This window comes from Clarias gariepinus, chromosome 11 (assembly GCF_024256425.1).
Source record: "Clarias gariepinus isolate MV-2021 ecotype Netherlands chromosome 11, CGAR_prim_01v2, whole genome shotgun sequence".
Classification (NCBI taxonomy): domain Eukaryota; kingdom Metazoa; phylum Chordata; class Actinopteri; order Siluriformes; family Clariidae; genus Clarias; species Clarias gariepinus.
In genome coordinates, this window is record NC_071110.1 from 7,222,008 (window position 1) to 7,242,500 (window position 20,493).

General features: G+C 36.7%; 1 protein-coding gene across 2 annotated transcripts in view; it reads right to left on the reverse strand.

The window, feature by feature from the left end:
• The window catches only part of b3glcta (beta 3-glucosyltransferase a), a 174,942-nt gene that overhangs the window by 26,662 nt on the left and 127,787 nt on the right, over positions 1–20,493 (reverse strand). For both annotated transcript variants that reach the window (XM_053506669.1, XM_053506668.1), the window contains exons 8-11: positions 17,399–17,462; positions 15,673–15,804; positions 9,159–9,228; positions 4,718–4,831 (exon numbers count right to left, since the gene is read on the reverse strand). In XM_053506669.1, coding sequence (XP_053362644.1) covers positions 4,718–4,831; positions 9,159–9,228; positions 15,673–15,804; positions 17,399–17,462 — 380 coding nt within the window. The remainder of the gene's footprint in view (positions 1–4,717; positions 4,832–9,158; positions 9,229–15,672; positions 15,805–17,398; positions 17,463–20,493) is intronic.

The following is a 20,493-nucleotide window of genomic DNA, read 5'->3' on the forward strand; positions in this document are numbered from 1 at the left end:
AGGAGAGAGATGAGTCTTCCATAACACCTCAGCAGTGCCACAGGCTGATACCTTTCATGCCACGCTACATTGAGGCAGTAATTCCTGCAAAAGGGGCCCAAACCAAGTACTGGGTAGATACGCATACTTATACTTTTCAGAGGTCGGATATGTTTTATGTACAATCCTTGTTTTATTGAGTGCATGTCACATTTAAATTTTCTGAAATTGTACGATTTGGAGTTTTAATAAGCTGTAAGCCATAATCATCTCAATTATGACAAATCCTGGCTTGAACTATCTTCCTTTGCATGTAATGAGTCTTTCTTATATAATAGTTTCACGTTTTAAGTTGCATTACTGAAATAAATTAACTTTTGCACAATACTTTTTCGAATTTTTTCGTGTTTCACTTGCATATACACACATACAGTATATAATTATATAATTGTTATTCATATTTGCGTGTGTGTGTGTGTGTGTGTATATATATATATATATATATATATATATATATATATATATATATATATATATATATATATATATATGTGACAGTGGACATCACTGAATTAGAGAGAAAATCATAAAAAAATTATATATATATATATAAGACGTGCACTAAATAATCAAGGACTTCATGGCCGGACCTCAAGACGCACTCCACTCTTCTCAAGGAACATCAGGAGTCGACTAGAATATGCCAGGAGGAATTTGGGTAAAACTACAAAGTTCTGGGAGACATGGTTCTATGGACTGATGAAACCAAACTGGAACTTTTTTTCACATATGGACCAGCGGTATGTCTGGCATGTAAAAGGTCAGGCTTATGACCAGAAGAATACCGAATCAAGAGGTTCAAGAGGCTTGTCAGCACTTATCGAAAACGCTTGTTAGAAGTTACAAAAACTAAAGGGCGCTCCACAAGGTACTGAAGCTGGGGGTTAAATAATACTGCACATGCTCATGTGTTACAAGACTTACAATTTTGAACTTTAAAGTTAAGTGAATGTCCTGACCCATATTTCTATAAACATGGCATCATTATATAATTTCAGCATTTTTCTGAACGAGCACTCCAAGCCTTTTAATGGTTGGTAAGATGAAGCTCCTGCCCTGCTCATCTATCTATCTTGCACTTGCTTTGACCTCTTTGTAGCTTATCCCTAGAGCACGTGTAAAATCCTTTAATAGCTTCATTCTTGGATTGGATTTTGTCTTGTGATAAAAGGATCTCCCAAATAAATACACGCAAATATGTTTTATGTGAAAATATCGGTGCACACCTGCTGCTAGCTATTCGAATAGGATAAGAGGATGCACATGGCTTTACTGAAAGCAGACATTAGGTAACTCAGTCACGGACAATTATGATGAATTTACAAGCTCATGAATAAAGAGCAGAGGAGAGGAGAAGAACATGGTGTGCTAACAGCCTCCTGCAGCATCAAACTGCACTGGGGTGGCAAAAATGTGAGCCAACATTTCTGTGAAATCCCAATCTGTATTACTTTGCCAACCCTAATGTAGTCGAAAAAAAGCAGTAACTTTGTTCCTCCTTGCTGATGGGAGGCAAAGTGCATCGATGTACACCGAGTTACATAGCTGTCAACAACAGAGAAGACAATGAAAAAGAGACTTTGGCTGTTGCTCTGGGAATAAACAACCCACTTAGAATTTGATGAGTTATGGTTCACGATTTTATCCAATTGCTGACAGCATAAGTGCTGGGAAATTACTGTTACTTATGCACTCACACAGATTCTCTAGATCGTTTATCCTGCACAGGGTCACGGAAGGCATGAAGTCTATTCCAGGGAACTCAGGGCACGAGGTGGGGTATGGCCTGGATGGGGTACCAGTCCACTACAGTACACAAGCACACACACACACACACATACACATACACACATACACACTCACTCAAACACTATGGGCAATTTGAAAACGCCAATTAGTCTATCCTGTATGTTTTTGCATGTCATGACTGCGAATGGGAGAAAACAGGAATAACCAGAGGAAACCCACCAGGCATAAGAGAACATGCAAATTCCATGGACACAGACCAGAGGCATGAATCGAACCCTCAGCCCTGGAGGTGTAAGAAGAGAGTGCTAACCACTAAGCACAATTTGGGCAAAATAATACTACAGTAAAACCTCGGATTGCGAGTAACACAGTTTGCAAGTGTTCCGCAAGAAGTGCAAAGATTTTGGTTACAAGCATCAAGTATCACGTATCACGTATGTGCTTCTTGTTTTGACACCGAGTGTCACGTGATCGCAACTGAGCCAACGGTTTTTCTCTCTCTTGCGCTGCGGAATTGTGGGTAATCGTCTGCCCTGCTGGGTCTTAGTGCACGTCTATAACTAGTATAATCAACATCCGTGCACGTGTGTACTGTTTACACGCACGCACGCGTTTTTGTTAAGGTAAAGTACAGGTCATTTTTTTTTTTTTAATAATTAAATTTTTTTTTTACATTTTGTGTTAATTATTTTAATGCATTTTTTTTTTTTGTCTGTGGAACGAATAACTTGAATTTCCATTATTTTCTATGGGAAAATTTGCTTAGTGTTTTGAAATACGAGCCCACTTCCGGAACGAATTATGCTTGTAATCCAAGGTTCCACTGTACTTATAATAATAATGACAATAATAATAATAATAATAATAATAATAATAATAATAATGACAATATTAATAATAATAATAATGACAATAATAATAATCATCATCATCATCATCATAATAATAATTATTATTCTCCTTCTTCTTATAATTATTTTGACCTGGTTTGGTGTGGTGGTTTGGTATATTTAGCTTACTATTTCCCATTAAATTTGTTCACTTACTGTGTTTTCTTTTTTGTTGTTGTTGTTGCTTTCAACACATCAAGTTCAGAAAAAAAAGGCTCACTTGCTGCCTAATATATCCTAACACACTTCCATCTGCCACTGTAATGAGATATTAAAATTGTAGATGGTACGAGAAGGGCCAATTTGTAATGGCTAGACAACTGGGTCATCATGGTCTGCATGTACCAAAACTGGCGACAGGGTCATGGGTGTCCAAGACTCAATTTTGCACATGGGGAGTGAAGGCTGGCCCATGTGGTCTGACTCAATAAAGGAGTGTAAATCAAATTGAGGAAAAGGTTAATGCTGGTTCCAATAGAAAGGTTTCAGGATACACAGTGCATCCCTGTTATGGTGGCAAAAGGGAGGACATATTTAATATTATGCAGGTGGTCATAAAGTAACCCTAACCCTATTGATGTTTTAGATCTTCAGCCAGCTTGGATATCTCTCTTAAACTGATCCACCTTGTGCTGTGTGAGATTTGCTGAGTATAATATAGAATGTGTTTACCTCCAGCCATTGGCTTCTGTACTGTATAAATACATCTCTCTGTGCTGTATCGTCTTATTGAATTGATCACGTAGGTAAAACCCTTTTATCTGTTTGTGTTTCTCCTTTGTCCTCTGTATTTTAAAGCTTATGCCATTGTCTCAATGCATTGCTAATTGAAATTGAAAGTTCACCAACTTTAACGGTTAAAAAATAAAAGGAAAAAGGAAAAAGACTCCATTACACCGAGGCTGGAAAAGTAGAAAACAGCTTTACAGGGTTGCATTATAGAGGAAAATTATGCAGTGTCAATTTCCCACTCTTTATTACTCTACTGTGAATAGCGCAGTGAGAAAATGACCCCATATACATGTCTTCTCTGGCCCTCATAACTCTATGATTTATGTCTCTGCTTCCACACCAGTCTAGCAATTGCTTCATTGCCTCTTCATTTAAGTGTTTCAAATTTGTCTTCGGTTTAAAGAGTCGTCATGTTCAGATGACCTAATTGACAGCCAAATACAATTTCCAGACATCTGTTGTAGACATAATACATTGTTCCTAGTGTAAATTTGATGTGAAAGCTGTCTGAACCTAAGATTCTGCATCCATCTCCTGCCTTAAAAGTTGGTGTGTATTAAAAACAAAACATTTAAATTGGTCTTATATAGGCGACACGGTGGCATAATGGTTAGCACTGTTGCACCTCCAGGGTCCCGGTTGGAGTCCCACCTTAATTCTTGGTGGGTATCCTCCAGGTAACCTGGTTTCCTCCTACAGTCCACAAACATGCAGATTAGGCTAATTGTCATTCCCAAATTACCTGTAGTGTGTAAATGTGTGCATGTGTGTGTATGCCCTGCAAAGAATTAATTAATTGCCATTTCCAAATTGCTTGTAGTATATGTGTGGGTAGGTGTGTTTTTAATTAAATTAAAGAAATGGCTACATGTTTTACAGTGGCATGATGTTAGTGCCTAAACATACAATATAAAAATTGTTTATTTTAAAGCAGAATAAATGCAAATATTAAATAAATCTCTCAGGACAGTCTACCACCTCCATGGTTTATCCTCCTCACCTTTTGGCAACATGGTGCCGGTAAGAATTTGAAGCCACTCAAAACCCTATTAAAGGTTGATAACTGTTGGTCATCAGCTCAACGCTTTTTTCCGCCATTGCAGAATGATGCGTGTTGGTTGAGCAAAATAACTAATTAAATAAACAAACAAATCATAATCTTTTTACAATAAATAATGTTTGTGGAAATGTTGTACATGTCTTTTCATGAACATTTAATCATTCATTATCCACCTAACTGGAGAACCAATAACGGTAAATGTGCATCCCATCAAGATCAGACTTTCAGCACAGTACAGGCAACTCACCTCTATCTGTGTTGGGGACACCAAGATCTATGGTCGGGATGGAAGGATCGGCATGATCACTGTAGTACTCCAAACGTAAAGCCTGTTTCTCCCACGTCTTCTTCACCACAGGGACTACAGATGATCAGGAGGCAATTAATAAACAGCAGCATACCGGTCTTGAAAAATCATATAACCCTCAAAGTTGACTTTTTTTGATATGGTGCATGCTTAAGAGTCGACAAGCATAATTTTTTTTTTTTTACTGCATCCGTAATTACTTCTATTACAGAACCTCATATTGTAATTGAAATGTCCCTTAAAAAATAATGGCTCTCAAATAAGATTGGTTCCTGAGATGTTCTTATATAAATCTTAATTATTTACTGTAAAAAGCTTGTATAAAGACATGCCAAATGTTTTCCATGCATCTTTAAATCAAAGAACTTGACATTTATTTGGAAAAAGTGCAGATGTAAAGTTAAAAGGGTTGAACAAATCTAAAACTCCACAATTGCAACAACATTGTGTTTCGGATTGAGCTCATTTGATGTGTGGTACAGTGTTCAATTGAAATATTTAATTATTTAATTCCATCCATAACAATCCACTTAATAAAGAAATTAATAAGGGAGTTTTGACCAAAATGGACGATGGCACCACTTTTGGTGTGTGATAAAATGCTCAATCCTACACGGTGAGAAAATGGTTTAAATCAACAGTCTACTGTACAAGCTTATAAAAAATATAGTGGTACCTCGGAAAACAAATTTAATAGGTTACTATGGCGAACTTTGGCATTGCGAAACACATTTTCCCATAAGAAGATAATATAAATGCAGATAATCCGCTTCAGCCACTTAAAAATATTACCAATTTTAAACATTATAATTATATTTCTGCATACAAAAATCAATCAAAACATTTAGAAAAGACATGTAAAAGAAGTCAAATTTGAAATACAAAACATTACACTAGACTTAACCTTAATTTATGATTCCACTTGGCACCCGCTTGCGTTAAAAACAAAACCGAAAGTGTCTCCCTTTTTTTTTTTTGCTACCATCCTTGCTAACAATCTTGAGAACAATGGTGCTCGGTCTTCTCTTTTACAAATTGCAAAAATATATATATTTATGTAAACTTGCCGCATTTGGCTTTCCACTGACGCAAACATGTTTTGCAGAGGTCCCGGCCAGATCACAAGAGCTAGTCTTTGGTACAGTATATAAAGAATAATGGAACTTTTAAAGCCATTATACAATGATCTGTATTTGCTAATAGGCCCCAGTGAATCATAATCCATGGGTGACTGGAATAGTTTAAGGACAAGGAGGGCAAACATGGAAAGAGCTTTTGATGCAGCGATTAACTAAATTGGGTTTTTCGTCAAACAGCATTAAAACCCAGCAAAACCTCCAAACCCATTACTTAAACAGCAAAGGAAAGACAAACAAATAAGTTTAATATCTTATAAAGACCAGTACTGCCAAAGCAATGTAAGGTTACATCGGAGGCCAATGGATAATTGGACATAGCACTTTATCAGGGTCAAGAAAATAAAAAATGTGTTTAACAAGAAACCTAACCAAGCAGAAACTAATGTTTAGGCAAAGGGACTTAGTAATTTAATTCTGCAACAAGAAACACAAGAAGAAAGCTGCTCTCAGGAACATCAACTTTGTGCCTCACCACTATTTTGGGCCCTCTCCATAGGAGATACAAATTTAAAAGGTGATTGGAAGATTGCACGTCAGTGTTTATTTGCCCTTAAAACTTTAAAACCAAGGACATTTCCTAGAGAAAGATTTAGCATGACATCAGGAATTTGCTTGTGTTCTTTACTGTAGCCAACATGTGCATGTAATATGTGGAGAAGAGATGCCTGAACACCTTCCAGGGAACAATACCAAACTACTCCTTCACAGATGAGAATAACGTCTTAGGTACTGAATAATCAAAAATCCCTTGAAGTAAAACTCTTTTTCTTTTTTTTTTTTTTTAACAAAACACCACTCGGAGAAGACATAATGCAAATATTTAATTTATTTAGTGATACTCTTTGATACTCTTTGCAGTCACTGATGATGAAGTCATGTTTACGATTTTTGATATGAGGGTTTTGCTTTCATTATTGCTGTGGTTATTTCCGTAATAAATAGCCTTTATTTTAAAAGTTTCTAAAGTGACTTCTAAAACACAAGTATGGTAATAAAGCCTATTAAATGCCAGCACTAGTTCCACGAAAATGCCTTTTCCTTCCAGATGTCTCCGAGACAGATGGCTACACTAGCAGGCTCATTGAGTAACCAATCCATGGGTAATGCTATGTGAGTGCTCAGGTCCTTAAAGACCAGTGATAATGAGAGATACTAGAAGATAGCCTGTCATGCATTGAATATGAAAACACCAGGTATTTTCCTTGAATACGAGATAATATTCCCAAAAATAAAGTCATAACATGCATCTTATACTTGCATATTAATAATATGGATAGGGCCGAGTTCTGATCCCTGGGGAACGACAGCAGTGACATTTCTGTTTTAAACAAAATGATAGTAGTTATGGAAATAGGAAAACATGTGTATTAACAGATACATGAAACCAGACATGGTGCCTGATGCCAGACATGAAATGAGTATCTAATGAATTCAAAGGAGCACAGATCAAGAATAAAGAGAAAGTTCGGAGCCCCAAAGTCACTAAAGAGATCATTAAATGCACTTTAAAGAACATTCTTAATGCTCTGCCAAGAATGAAAGCCAGCGCAAGTTTGAAAAGCATTACTGTTGTCTTATAAGGTTTGTGACTGTGTGACTATAACACCAACATCCAAAACAGAAATATAGTTGCGCCTTGTGTCTGCCTCAAGAAGCAGTAGAAACAAACAGCAACTAAAAATAAATGACATTAATTATATGACCAATGACAGCAGATATGATGTACACTTAGTAAAAATAAGAATGGGAACAGGATAAATCTGGCAGAAAGATGGGATAAGATAAGAGATGAAATGTGGATGTGTACAAGGCTTGAGTAAAGGGGAGGCAGTCTGCTATGTTTTAGCAGAGAAAAAGAGTTTTACTGATTAGTCCCGGAGCAATAATAGGGAAAGAAAAGTTTAGAATTCTAACCTATCAGGGTTAAAATGATCAAGTCATAGATAAGAATTAAAACAAATACAATTTAACACAGCATCATATCCTTTGTTCTGTACCTTACAAATGTTCTTCTCTGTGATCCAAACATTACAAACTTGGATTTGTCTATCAATATCACTGTCCAGTAGTCATGTCTTTTGGTTGTCATCTCCAAGAAATGAGGATTTTGGTCCTACCAGTCTACGTTCATATACTCATTTACACAATTGGCAATTTGCAAACGCCAATTAGCCTAATCTGCATCTAAAGCCTAATCTGTCTTTTAACTGGAGAAAACTCACCAAGCATGAGGTGAATGAGCTGCAAGGTGACAGTGCTAACTATTAAGCCACCAATATATACCACATATACATATATATACCAATATGATGAATATGATGATGAGTTTCATACTTGACAATCACAATAAAAGAGTTCAATTCAATTTGAGCACTTTTAAGCTTTTCCGTTTTTCAGCCAGTAGCAGACAGGGCTATATCTCTGAAACTTTGCATAGAAGGTCAGCATTAGCCTCTAAACTAGACATTCTGGTATATTTATTCTTCTACACAGTTATACAGCAGGGCCACTCTCTTTTTTCTATTCATTCATCTATTATTTCTAGTATTTTGTTTGTTCTCTCTAAGGAATGAGGATTATGGTCTTTATCAATGAAGACAATGTGAAGTATGTTTCGAGCAAATACTGTAAATAGGAGACAGTTTTTGCTGTCTCATATTTACATCCAACAGACAGAAGTGCTACTGTACTGTAGATTAACACTTCACCTCACTCAAGTGCAAGAAAAAGGAGCTTTAGTTCAAGATCAGCTCACATACTGTATACCAAGATCCAATTACATTTTACTCAAGGTTCACTAAATGTATGGAACTTCTGTACAGAATTTTAATCATGATTAAGTACAGTATATAGTTGTGTCTGAATTCTGATATGTGCATTTTTATGCACGTACATAACCTCACTGTATGTTTAAATGTAATTCTCACTGCCCTTAATTAAGTTTTTGTCTCCCAAATGAACTCATCTAAATATACTTTTTTAATTTATTGTTGTTGGTCTTTCGACTGCTCCTACTGAGGGGTCACCCCATCAGACCATCTGATCGGCACACAACTTGGCACAGCGGATGCCCTTCCAGACACAATCCTTCCATTTTATCCGAGTGCTGGGGTTTTGGGTGATGGGCAGGAATTGAACCCAGACTTTCCACATGGTGGGTGAGAAACCTACCACTGAGCCACCAATGCACACATTTTATTTTATTAAATCTTCTTAATTAAATTTACAACTAACTGTCTCACCTCTTTCTGTGTGGAACTTCTTGCACGTTTTCACTGCCACAAATATGTCCTCCCGCTTAACAGGCTTACCCTGATGGAAAAAAACGATGAAGACATTCTATAAATATTGACACACACAACAAAACAAAACACACGTCTAGATCGGTACCAGTTCTAACTGAAAGAAGAATGCACCAATGTTGCTACATCAATCCTCACTCACTTGATCCTTATCTCCTTATTATGTGCTCTCTGCATACACTGGGTTGCTGTCTGCAACCAAACAATGATAATAGTAATTTAAACCTTACCTTCAAAGTAACCTCTATCAGATCGTCCCCACCCCCCACCCCCTAGTACAGAAAGACTTTAAACCTCAATTTAAACTCAGAGCATGTAGTATAACTTTGAATGGCTCTATAAAGAGCAGCGCCCTTGGGACCATTCTCTAGCGTGAAAAAAATGTGCCAGAAAAGGGCCTCTGAACTTTATCTTGTTTCTTGATTTGACTTTCAAGTTAAATGTGCATATCAAATATTGCATAGAAAATGACAATATATCCTAATATCCTTGTTATTTCTGTTAAATCTGTTGTAATGAAATAAATAAGTTGAATTCAATTCAAATATATCATCATTATTCACATACAAATATAAATTTAATGAAATACAGTTAGCATCTAAGCAGAAATGCAGAAAAGGTGCTCCTACTGCAGGTTTACTGTAGAAGCAATAACTTTTTCGAATAGGGCCAGGTAGTTTTGGAACAGCTTTGCTCTCTTAATATATAAAATCATCATTTAAAAACGACATTGTTTATTTATTAGGGTTATCTTTGTGTAATATAAAAATTTGATTGATGATCACAATCATTAAATGTGACAAATATGCAACAAAAACAAACAAACAAAAAAGAAATCAGATGCAAAACTCTCATTTAAATTGTGAATTTCACAGCCTCATTTACCAGATGTGTGGCTCAACTCCTTCTGGTCTTGCGTGATACTTCTCACTCAAACAAAAAAATAGCTCTTTTTATTTCATTTCTTCATTTTACATGGAGAAGTGAAGTAAATGTGCTGCTAACCTTCCATCCTTAGCAGTGGTTTCCTGGCAGCTATTTGACCATGAAGGCCTGATTTGTGCAGTCTCCTCTTAACAGTTGTTCTAGAGATGGGTCTGATCTGAGCTCAGATCTGTTTTTGATCTGAGCTGCTGATAACTTGCGATTTCTGAGGCTGGTGACTCGGATGAACCTGTCTTCAGAAGCAGAGGTTACTCTTTGTCTTCCTTTCCTGGGTCGGTCCTCACGTGTGCCAGTTTCGTTGTAGCGCTTGATGGTTTTTGCGACTCCACTTGGGGACACAATTAAAGTTTTTGCAACTTTTCGGACTGACCTTCATTTTTTAAAGTAATGATGACCACTCGTTTTTCTTTAGTTAGCTGATTGGTTATTGCCATAATATAAATTTTAACAGTTGTCCAATAGGGCTGTCGGCTGTGTAGTAACCTGACTTCTGCACAACACAACTGATGGTCCCAACCCCATTAATAAAGCAAGAAATTTTAAGAGTATGCAAAGCAGTAATCAGACCAAAGGGTGGCCATTTTGAAGAAACTAGAATATAAAACATGTTTTCCATTTCACCTTTTTTTAAGTACATAACTTCACGTGTTCATTCATAGTTTTGATGCCTTCAGTAATAATCTACCAATGTAAATGGTCATGAAAATAAAGAAAAGACATTGAATGAGAAGGTGTGTCCAAACTTTTGGCCTGTACTGATATATATATATACATATGATTTATTGCGCAACAAATCAATTTGCACCAGGATTTATCACCCGCAAATGGATAGGCTAGTTGATCGATTAAATCTGGTGCCTTAAAACATTCTAAGTTTGTTTATGATGATGCGTGAAATTGGGAAAATCTCTAGCTCGAGCACCAATTAATTGAAGTTTAGCAAAAATGCAAGTTAATACATTTTTGATCTGAGAGTGAAACATTGCTACAGGCCCATGAACAGCAATTCCAGCTAAACAACATAGGGCACTCAGCTAAGGAAACTTGCACTAGGATGCTTGTCCTTACATCATGTTTACGCTAAGTAGCCTGGACAGTGGGTCCCTTAGGTTAGGTGAACAGACAGCGGTGATTCAGTACAGGTCTACTGCCTTAATGTGCAAGGAGGAGGTGGCTGTAACTCTGTTCATTTTGGTTCTTTAGAGGGCAGAGATGAGACCAGAGGTACATTTTAAAAGTGTGGCCCCAATTTACCCACACCCCTGATGTGACCACCTCTCACCATCACAGCCATCAAAAGTCTCGGTGAGGAGTTATCGTCTATGCCTCTGCCCAGTCATACTAAAATCATATTGTAGAACACCATGTTGAGACTCCCACAGATGTGCTTGCATATACTGTATAGATTAGCTCAACCCTGCTAACTGTATAAATGCCGCAACACAAGAAAAAAATGCTTAATATAAATATAACTGAAGAGTACCACAACACCAGGAGCAGCCCAGTAGTCTTAGTTTCCAAGTTTAATGGGCTGTTCTGGTTCTGTGTAGACTATAGGAAAGTCAATGCCGTGTCTAAATTTGACACATACCTAATCTCTCCCGTCCGATGACCTGCTTGATCAGTTAATTGCAGCTCAATTCGATTAAACAATGGATTTGTCTAAAGGAGATGGGCAGATTTACTTGACACTAATATCTAATGAAATGATGACCTTTTTCACACCATTTGGCCTACACAGCTGAAGCAGTCCAGTTGTCTTAGTACCCAAGTTCAATGGAATGGTCTGGTGCTGTGTAGACTATGACAAAGTCAACCCAGTGTCTAAATTTGATGCATACCTGATGCCTCCTATTGATGTGGCTGAATTTTATCCAACAAAGGATTTGACTTAAATAGATGGGCAAATTTACCTGACTCTAATATCTAAATAAATGATGACCCTTCTCACACCATTTGTCATACACTAATTTGTAACACTTCCATTTAGTTTCTTTGGGACTCTTGTAATGTTTTAGCCTTCTAGACAAAATCCTCCATGCACATGCCGCGTATGCAGCCACATATTTAGATAACTGTGGCCTGCAGATGGAGAGAGGTCGGCGAAGCCATCAAGTAACATGTAGTGCTTTCCAACTGCGGCTTGTTAGAAAGTTTTATTTATGAGTGTCTCTCTTTGTGTTGGCAGGAAAGTGAGCATGTGCAAGTCCTGTACTCATCAGGAATGTCCACTACTGGCTGACCCATAGCCACATCACAGTAAATTCCATCAGCTTTCCAAATCCCATAAACTCTGTTTTTACATGTTTTTTAATGGCCACTCCTAAGCATAATATTTACATACGTCTATACACTGGTGAATGTTTTTTTTACTTTTTAAAACCAATACTTACAGGTTATACAGGTTACAAGTTATCGATACTCTAACATATTTGTAAATTTAAACTTATATTAGAATTTCAACCTCAAAACCTTTTGGTCGTGCATGTTGATTTAAGACAAAGTAGATTCCTGAAAGTGGTATCTGTCAGCAGGAGGGGAACAATTAACTTCAGCTTATTTCTTTACTGAGATGTTTAAACACTTCAGGAAAAGTTCTTCTGTTTAAAGTAATAAGATATGTTCTTCATGTTCTTAATAACAGGATGTGATGTGATTTCCATTTCAACTTTTCAACAGCTATCATTAGCATTACCTTTCTAAGTGCAAAAGAGCTGCAGCACTTGTGAATAAATGTCAAGTCTGCAGATGAATGTGAATGAAGTATCGACAGAACCATAGAAGCTTTGAATCTTTCGGAATTTCAGGTTTCGCAGAAGGTTAAACTGGCATTTTCTACTTTTGATGAACCTGACACATCATAGAAAAAAAGAAGACAATTTTGCTCATGTCAATAAATTGTCTGATTTTCGTACAGTTAAATCTTAACACTTTATTGAACACATTAATCAGTAGCCCAACCAAAGATCTTATTTTTATCAGATCAGAATCATTAAATTGTCAATCTAGTTTCAGGATTTAAAGTCTTGACTCTCCGCCCCATGTTTACTTTTGTTCATTCGCATTTTTTGAAACCACTGTTATACACTTTGTACCTGCTCAAGCTGTATTTGTGTAGAAGTAAATGTTTACACGCCACATACTATAGTTTAAATTAAACTATTTTCTATTCTATTTAACAAATATTATTGAGATATATCTAAAATATGTTATTATTTAAAGATGAGTCAATATTATATTATTATTACATTTAAAATGGCGAGGATTGATTGTGATATTTATCTTTTTTTTTTTTTTTTTTACTGCCCTTCTGGCATCTTGTCTTAAATGCATCCAGTTAAATAAAAAATAAATAAACGTAATTGAAAATTGGCATAAAAAATTCCAAAATGCAAATATCCTGCATTATACATAATAAATACATATATTTTTTATTCATTGCTACTGAAAATGGTTGACAATTGTATTGCCATTTACATAGTCTGTTTGTTCAGCTTAATGTTTCCCCTGGTGCTGGTCTGTACAGCATGTTCATCTGTGCATTTATTGTACTAAGCTACATCTGTTTTTATCTTACACCTACAGTATGACTAACGTTTATACATTACATCATCCTAAAAACAAAGCACGCGTCACTTTTGTACAAAGAACAAAACACTTTTGTATGCTGCTTCTGTCCCTAAAGGAATTATATCATTTCCAGTGTTCCACTGCTTCATTCTGCATACAGGCTCATGGGGGGCCTGGAGCCTATACCTGGAAACTTAGGGTACGAGGCGGGGGCCACCCTGGGTGCCAATCCATCGCAGGACACACTCATTCACACACTTCAGGCAAGCTGTCTTTTTGGGTAAACAAAAGATTGGTAGAAAAGACAGCTGCTTTAATATACTGTGGTAAAAGAGGAATAAAACAATTTGTTCACTCAAAAGTTGTTTGACTGCATTTCCCCAAACTATTTATTGCTTATTTACCTTTCATAGTTCTTTACTCAAGGTGGCATGGTGGTGTAGTTGTAAGCACTGTCACCTTGCACCTCTAGAGTCCGGGTTCGATTCCCGGCCTGGTTCGATTCCCAGCTTTGTGTGCATGGAGTTTGCATGCTCTTCTAGTGTCTGGTGGGTTTCCTCCGGGTACTCTGGTTTCCTCCCACAGTCCAAAGACATGCAGATTAGGCTAATTAGTGTTCCCAAACTGCCTGTAGTATGTAAATCAGTGTGTGAGTGTGTGTGTGTTTATGCCCCCACTCTACCCAAAGCCACCTGGTATAGACGCCAGGCCCCCCCTGCAACCCTGAATACCTATTAAATTGTTGTACGAGTTGTTGAATGCGGTTTTCTTTAAAACCTTTTAATGTTTAAAATAATAGATGATAACTGAGTTAGAGGAAGTTCTTCATTCATTGTAATACTTCTTAATAGAAAGACATTTTATAATTAACATAATATGAGGGGTGGTCAGGTCAAACCAGGATTTGTCATAAAATTTCTCATAAATAATAGCGTGATATAGCGTAATAGCGTTTGAACAGTGCAAACATTTTAAAAAAGACCGTACATCCTTTAATGATGATCATAGCTGAGGTGACTCGGAGCTTACTGCAGTTTTTCCCATGAACATTTAACGAGTGGAATGACTGATCCTTGAAAAACATCGAAGGATAATTTGTCACCAACTTGCAGAAGAGACAAATTTGTCTGTGGGAATTGTACACACAGTCATTCACCAACACCACTTACACATTACAGGAATTCAGCTGGGAGTTACTGCCACATCCCCCATACAGTTCTAATCTAGCTGGAAGCCATTTCTACATGTTTGAGCCAATAAAGAAGTTCCCAGGATGGGCCAGCCTTTTAAACATGAAGCAGCGAGTCTGATCATGGCTTCAACGTTTTGAGAAAACTTTCTACCTTGATGGGATCTAAGCACTAGTGAAACGCTGGGATAAGTGCATTAATGTAGCCTCTCCTGTTTTAAAATTAGTGCTTTGTTTTGTGCAAGTGTGACAATGCATATAAAGATTGATTTTGCAAATTAATAAAAATAAAAATGCTTTTTAGGTTTCACGGCAAGATAAAAATCATATTAATGTTTAATGGATACAAATCTCTCACACCCCAGAGATCTTCCAAACGCTGTTTTGTAACTTATCCTTTTTTACTAAATACTAGACAAGTACTAATAAAAGTTAATTAACCAAAGTGCACTACTGAGAACAAAAGAATCATTAACATTAGCCCAGTAGAATACTGACCAAATACAGAATACCAAATACTAAAAAACAAAATAACATAAAATTACATAAAACATGAATGAATGTAGTGCGGCTAATGACGGTAAAATGAGACACAGGTTATAGACATTGTGACGTGACAATGGTGGGTATTATTGTTCAGTGTCTCTTTGGTGACACCATAACACTCTGTAACACTTTCTTTTATTGTTGAAGTGTTAACATTAAATATAAGTACTGAATGTGTGTTTGCCAGATGTTGTGGTTACCTACACACAGCGGTGAGTGTGTGTTAACAGTAGAGGCACAGCGCTGGGCTTGAGGTGAATCCTCCGGCAACGTACAAAATTCAGGAACAGGCGTGAGCCGAGGCCCTTTACCTTCATCCCAGATATACAGCGCCACCTAGAACATTACCGCACATTTTAACTTTATACCAATAATTCAGCTGTAAGCTAAGCAAAGTAGAGAATACTGTAGCTAACACCATCAGCGGTTAAATGTTACACCCTTGCATTTTGCAATATCTGATCTGTTTTGGCTGACAGTGGTCAACTAATATTTTTTTTATTTGTTTTACATTTGTCATTTCATGAAAGCTCACTTCATTTCAAATTTCTCAGCTTAAAATAATGATATAAATAAAATGAAATAAAATGCAAAGTACACACAATTTAATGACATTGAGATCATAATCAATAACAATCAAGTCAGTAAAATTTTACCATGTTTTACCTCATCTGACTGACAGGGAGGGTTAAGTGCCCTGCTTAGAGCCCCAACATTGGCAGTTTGGTTGTGCTGGGGCTTAAACAACATAAGGGGTAACTTCACCCTTTTACATTGCCAATGACCTGGGCTTGATAAATATACAACAATTTGTTCTGACCAAGCGGTTTAATTGGTCAAGAGGCATTCCATGAGTGCTGTCCACGAGTTTAACAGCACTGGGACTAGTAACCATACTTAGCAATCTGCTTCATAGGGGTTCCAAGTAATCCTTAACCTCTGAACAAGGACACTACTTGGTGTGTGGAACAAGGTGGTCTACAGCCTACATAGCACACTAGCTTTCCATTGTATACTATATGGGATTCAACTTTGAGAAACTTTGAGTTAGTTGATATTCTAATGTGGAATAACTGGAGACATAAAGTGAAACCTCCATGATTTATTTTCCTTGATTTGTCGCTACATACTACATACAGTATATTAAAACTACTTTTAATTCTATTAAAACCTATTAAAAACATTAAAACCCAAGTCGACATACAACTTTGAGACGCTCATACAGACCTGGATGATTCAAAACCTTTACAGATACACTTCCTGATACTGTTTAAAAAGATTTAAATAATAATTCAAATCTATAAATAAAATTTACATTAAAAACATATTCTATCACCTTACTCTTACATTATGGGCTGGAAATAATAAAAACCTCAGACGTTTCAGGACATTCCATGTAGCTTCAAATACAAGAAAATGTGACTTTCACGGTACATCCAGAGGCACTCATGAGGAGGAAAAAAAATCCCACCCTGAGAACCAAAGGCAAGACAGCCGACACCATAAAGATATGAAAGGAATCAAAAAAGAAAGAAAAAGGCGAGATAAGTGTATTATGGTGATGTAATTTAAAGAAGAGAGCATTGAAGATGTGCAGTGATAAAGAGTAAAAGAAAAAAACCTTTTAGTAGACAAGCCCAGCCCAGATGGCTTGAAAAACAACAACGAGTAAGTGAAGAAAGATGGAAAGAGATAGAAAGTGGCATTGTCGCTCTGAAAAGGTCCTTGACTCGGCAGCGTGACCATTTCAAATTGGAGAACTGCCTAGATGGAAAGCCGCATGAAAAAGAACATGATGAGAGATCGGAGTACTCACAAGTACAAAAAGGGTATCGGCTGCCAGAATATTGGATATAAATGAGAAAATAATATATAAATTTCAAGAGCTTATGCCTAAAGGGCGCAAAATATATAAAGCAATTTGACTTACCTCATGTTTAAGATCTATAGTAAAGTCTGATTTTAGAGGTTGTTCTTGTAGCTTACTGGAGAGCCTGAAATAAAAAAAAAAAAAATCCATTTAAACTAGTTTTCAAGCACCAAATTAAGCCTGCACCAGAAATCAATTACACCACATATTGTGATATTTATATTGTAATTAACAGGTCAATATAAATATAATTATTGCCCTGTTCTCATTAGTAAGTTTTGCACTTACTCTTTCCAAGCTGTGATAAAAAAGGATTAGTTACTGCACTGAGAACCTGCCAGCATTTTATACAGAACGCCACTACTGATCTGATCTGATACTGAAATTTTTAGGGCATACATTTATCTAAGTGTGCACAGGACAAGTTCTAAATTTGTGGTGCAAGTACTGCCAGCATGCATAGAGAAATTGCCATTTATCAGACAGCTGTACAGAACAAACCATGATAAATTCCGCATATTTTTAACTGATGTGCCTGTGCTTAGCCACACTTATTTACATAAAGAAATAACACAAATTGCCATTCATGGCAAACCGCCCCGTTTCCTGCTTGTAGCAGTGCACCTATATATATATATATATATATATATATATATATATATATATATATAAATATAAATAAAGGGACAAAATGGAACATTATAGAGGATGAAATTCTAACGAACGCAAAGTAAACACTGATAATTAAATGGAGCAATTCTTACGCAAGGAGCGTAAAGTTTATTTTGTAAAAATTGTGGCTACATTTGTACAATCTCTCCCCATAACTGCATTTAAAAATATTGTAATGATAGGAAAATGTCAGCTTCAAACACCATTTATTTGTTGCATTACAGCACAGTGAAAATTTTTTCTTCATCATGGTATCACAGCTTTGTTAGAAAGCTTGGGACAGATCACAAGCCATAATGTGGCACCCCTGGAGCATACATGGTGAAGGGTATGCAAGGGCACAATAGTGGCAGCTTGGTGAAGCTGGAACTTGAACCACCAACCTTCACTAATCCAGAGCCTTACCCTGCTTAACTACCATTGTCATTATTTTCCTGCTGCTGTATTTGGAAATATTGCATGGTGGGGTAGTGGTTAGCACTGTCGCCTTGCACCACCAGGGTCTGGGTTAGATTCCCGGCCAGGCTTGATTCCCGTCTCTGTGTGCATGGACTCTGGTTTCCTCCCACAGTCTAAAGATACTGCAGGTTAGGCTAATTGGCATTCCCAAATTGCACATAGTTTGTGAATGAGTGTGTGTGAGCAACCCTGAATACAGGTTAAAGCGGTATAGAAGATGAGTGAGTGAGGTCTTACAGCCTGATGTATATCAAAGCGCATAGGACATGTTAGTACTCATCTTATAATTGGTTGAAAGGTTTTCAGTATTTTCAACCATAAAATAGAGTTGAATCAACAGCTGAGTCACTCAACGCTTTAGTCTGTCGCTCATCACTCTCAGCAATCAATCTTCCCACGTGCCTTTCACAAGATTTGACTTTGTACTTTCTCTGTCACCTGTCTGTCCCTTGCGAACATTATAATCACTAATGATTATCCTGACATGTCTGACAAAGTGTGATGAGAGCTTTTCATAATAAGTCAACTCATTGTTACAAAATTATAATCCGGCAAAGCTTCAGCACCATGGACAGCATCTTATAAGAACACAGTGATGTGAAAAGGGACACAACATTCATAAAGCAGAGCATATAAATCTCAATCACAACCTAATACTACACTTTTAACCCTTTAAAACTCTTGTTTACAACCTTGTTAAACCCTTGTTTATTCCTTTCCAGGTTCTAACACATTAACTTTTAGAGTATGAATAACTTAGTAGATAAACTACTATTTTAGTAGCACTAAGTAGAATTTTCTTAGGAAAACAGCCAAAGGCATGTACGAGTTGTTGAATGCGGTTTTCTTTAAAACCTTTTAATGTTCAAAATAATAGAAGTATAGTCTGGCTGTTTCATTACAGGCATCACTTTACTCTTAGACATTTTTTTTTATTAAATAATGTGCATGCGACAGGCGTAAATGTGCCTAAGGATACATTTTAAAAATTGAAGTTGTTTATGTAACAATCTCAGCAGCTCCATCATTTCTACTCTTATCTGTTCCAACCACTCAGAATTCAGCATAACCAGTAACAATCACTAATTACTGGTCTGACCATTGGTCATCATCTGCACCGGTTTCTCGCTGGTTCATGGTCATACACCTGGGTCGGGGTGCCAGTCTGATGTCCTGCTAAAATGCAAATGGCATAAAGAAGGAATCAAATGCTCCCAAGAAGATATTGAATGATACCCCAAAGGAATTTAATATAATCTAGAACAGATCAAATGCTCCATAGGACGAATTAAATGTTTGCTAGATGAAATCAAACACTGTCCAGAAATAAACCAAATATTCAATAAAAGAAATCAATTGCTGCAGAAAGATGGACTGTAGTCATGCTGATATAAGAATCCTTCACACTTGGCACAACTAGGCTACTTCTGCCCAGTTTTTCCACTGAAGCTTTTTTGTTCAAATGCTTTTAGAAATGTTGCCTTTCTCAATTCCCTGGTCAGCCATGCATTTTTGGGTGTACTGGCTGATGAAACTGGCCCTTCTTATGTCCACGATCCATTTCCGCAGTCACTAAAGAGATGGGTTAAACTGACATCAACAAGCATTGACATGGGCTTATTTTTCTCAGCAGTGGTACATAATTGCCTTACAATTTCACATTCCAACTCTGCTGGCAAAGGTAAACCCTACTGAAACCCTATTTTATTTGTCAGTGACAACAGTTTTCAGCAAGAGACAAATGTATGCTACAGTAAAAAAGTAAAGTACTCCCTACTTCAAATGGAGTTTTTTTTTACTTATCAGGACTTAAATGACTGTGGTCGGTACACAACTTCAATTCGAAATAAAAAAGTAAACCAAAATTCAGAAACCGTCTAACAGACTGTAGAACTTTTTTTTTTTTTTTTTTTTTTTTGCAATAGTAACTTGATTTTCTGTAAGAGCATTTCAGTTTCTTAAAACATTTTGGCCAAATTGTGGTCTCGCTGGATTCAACCACAGCATTTCTATAAGGTTAAGAT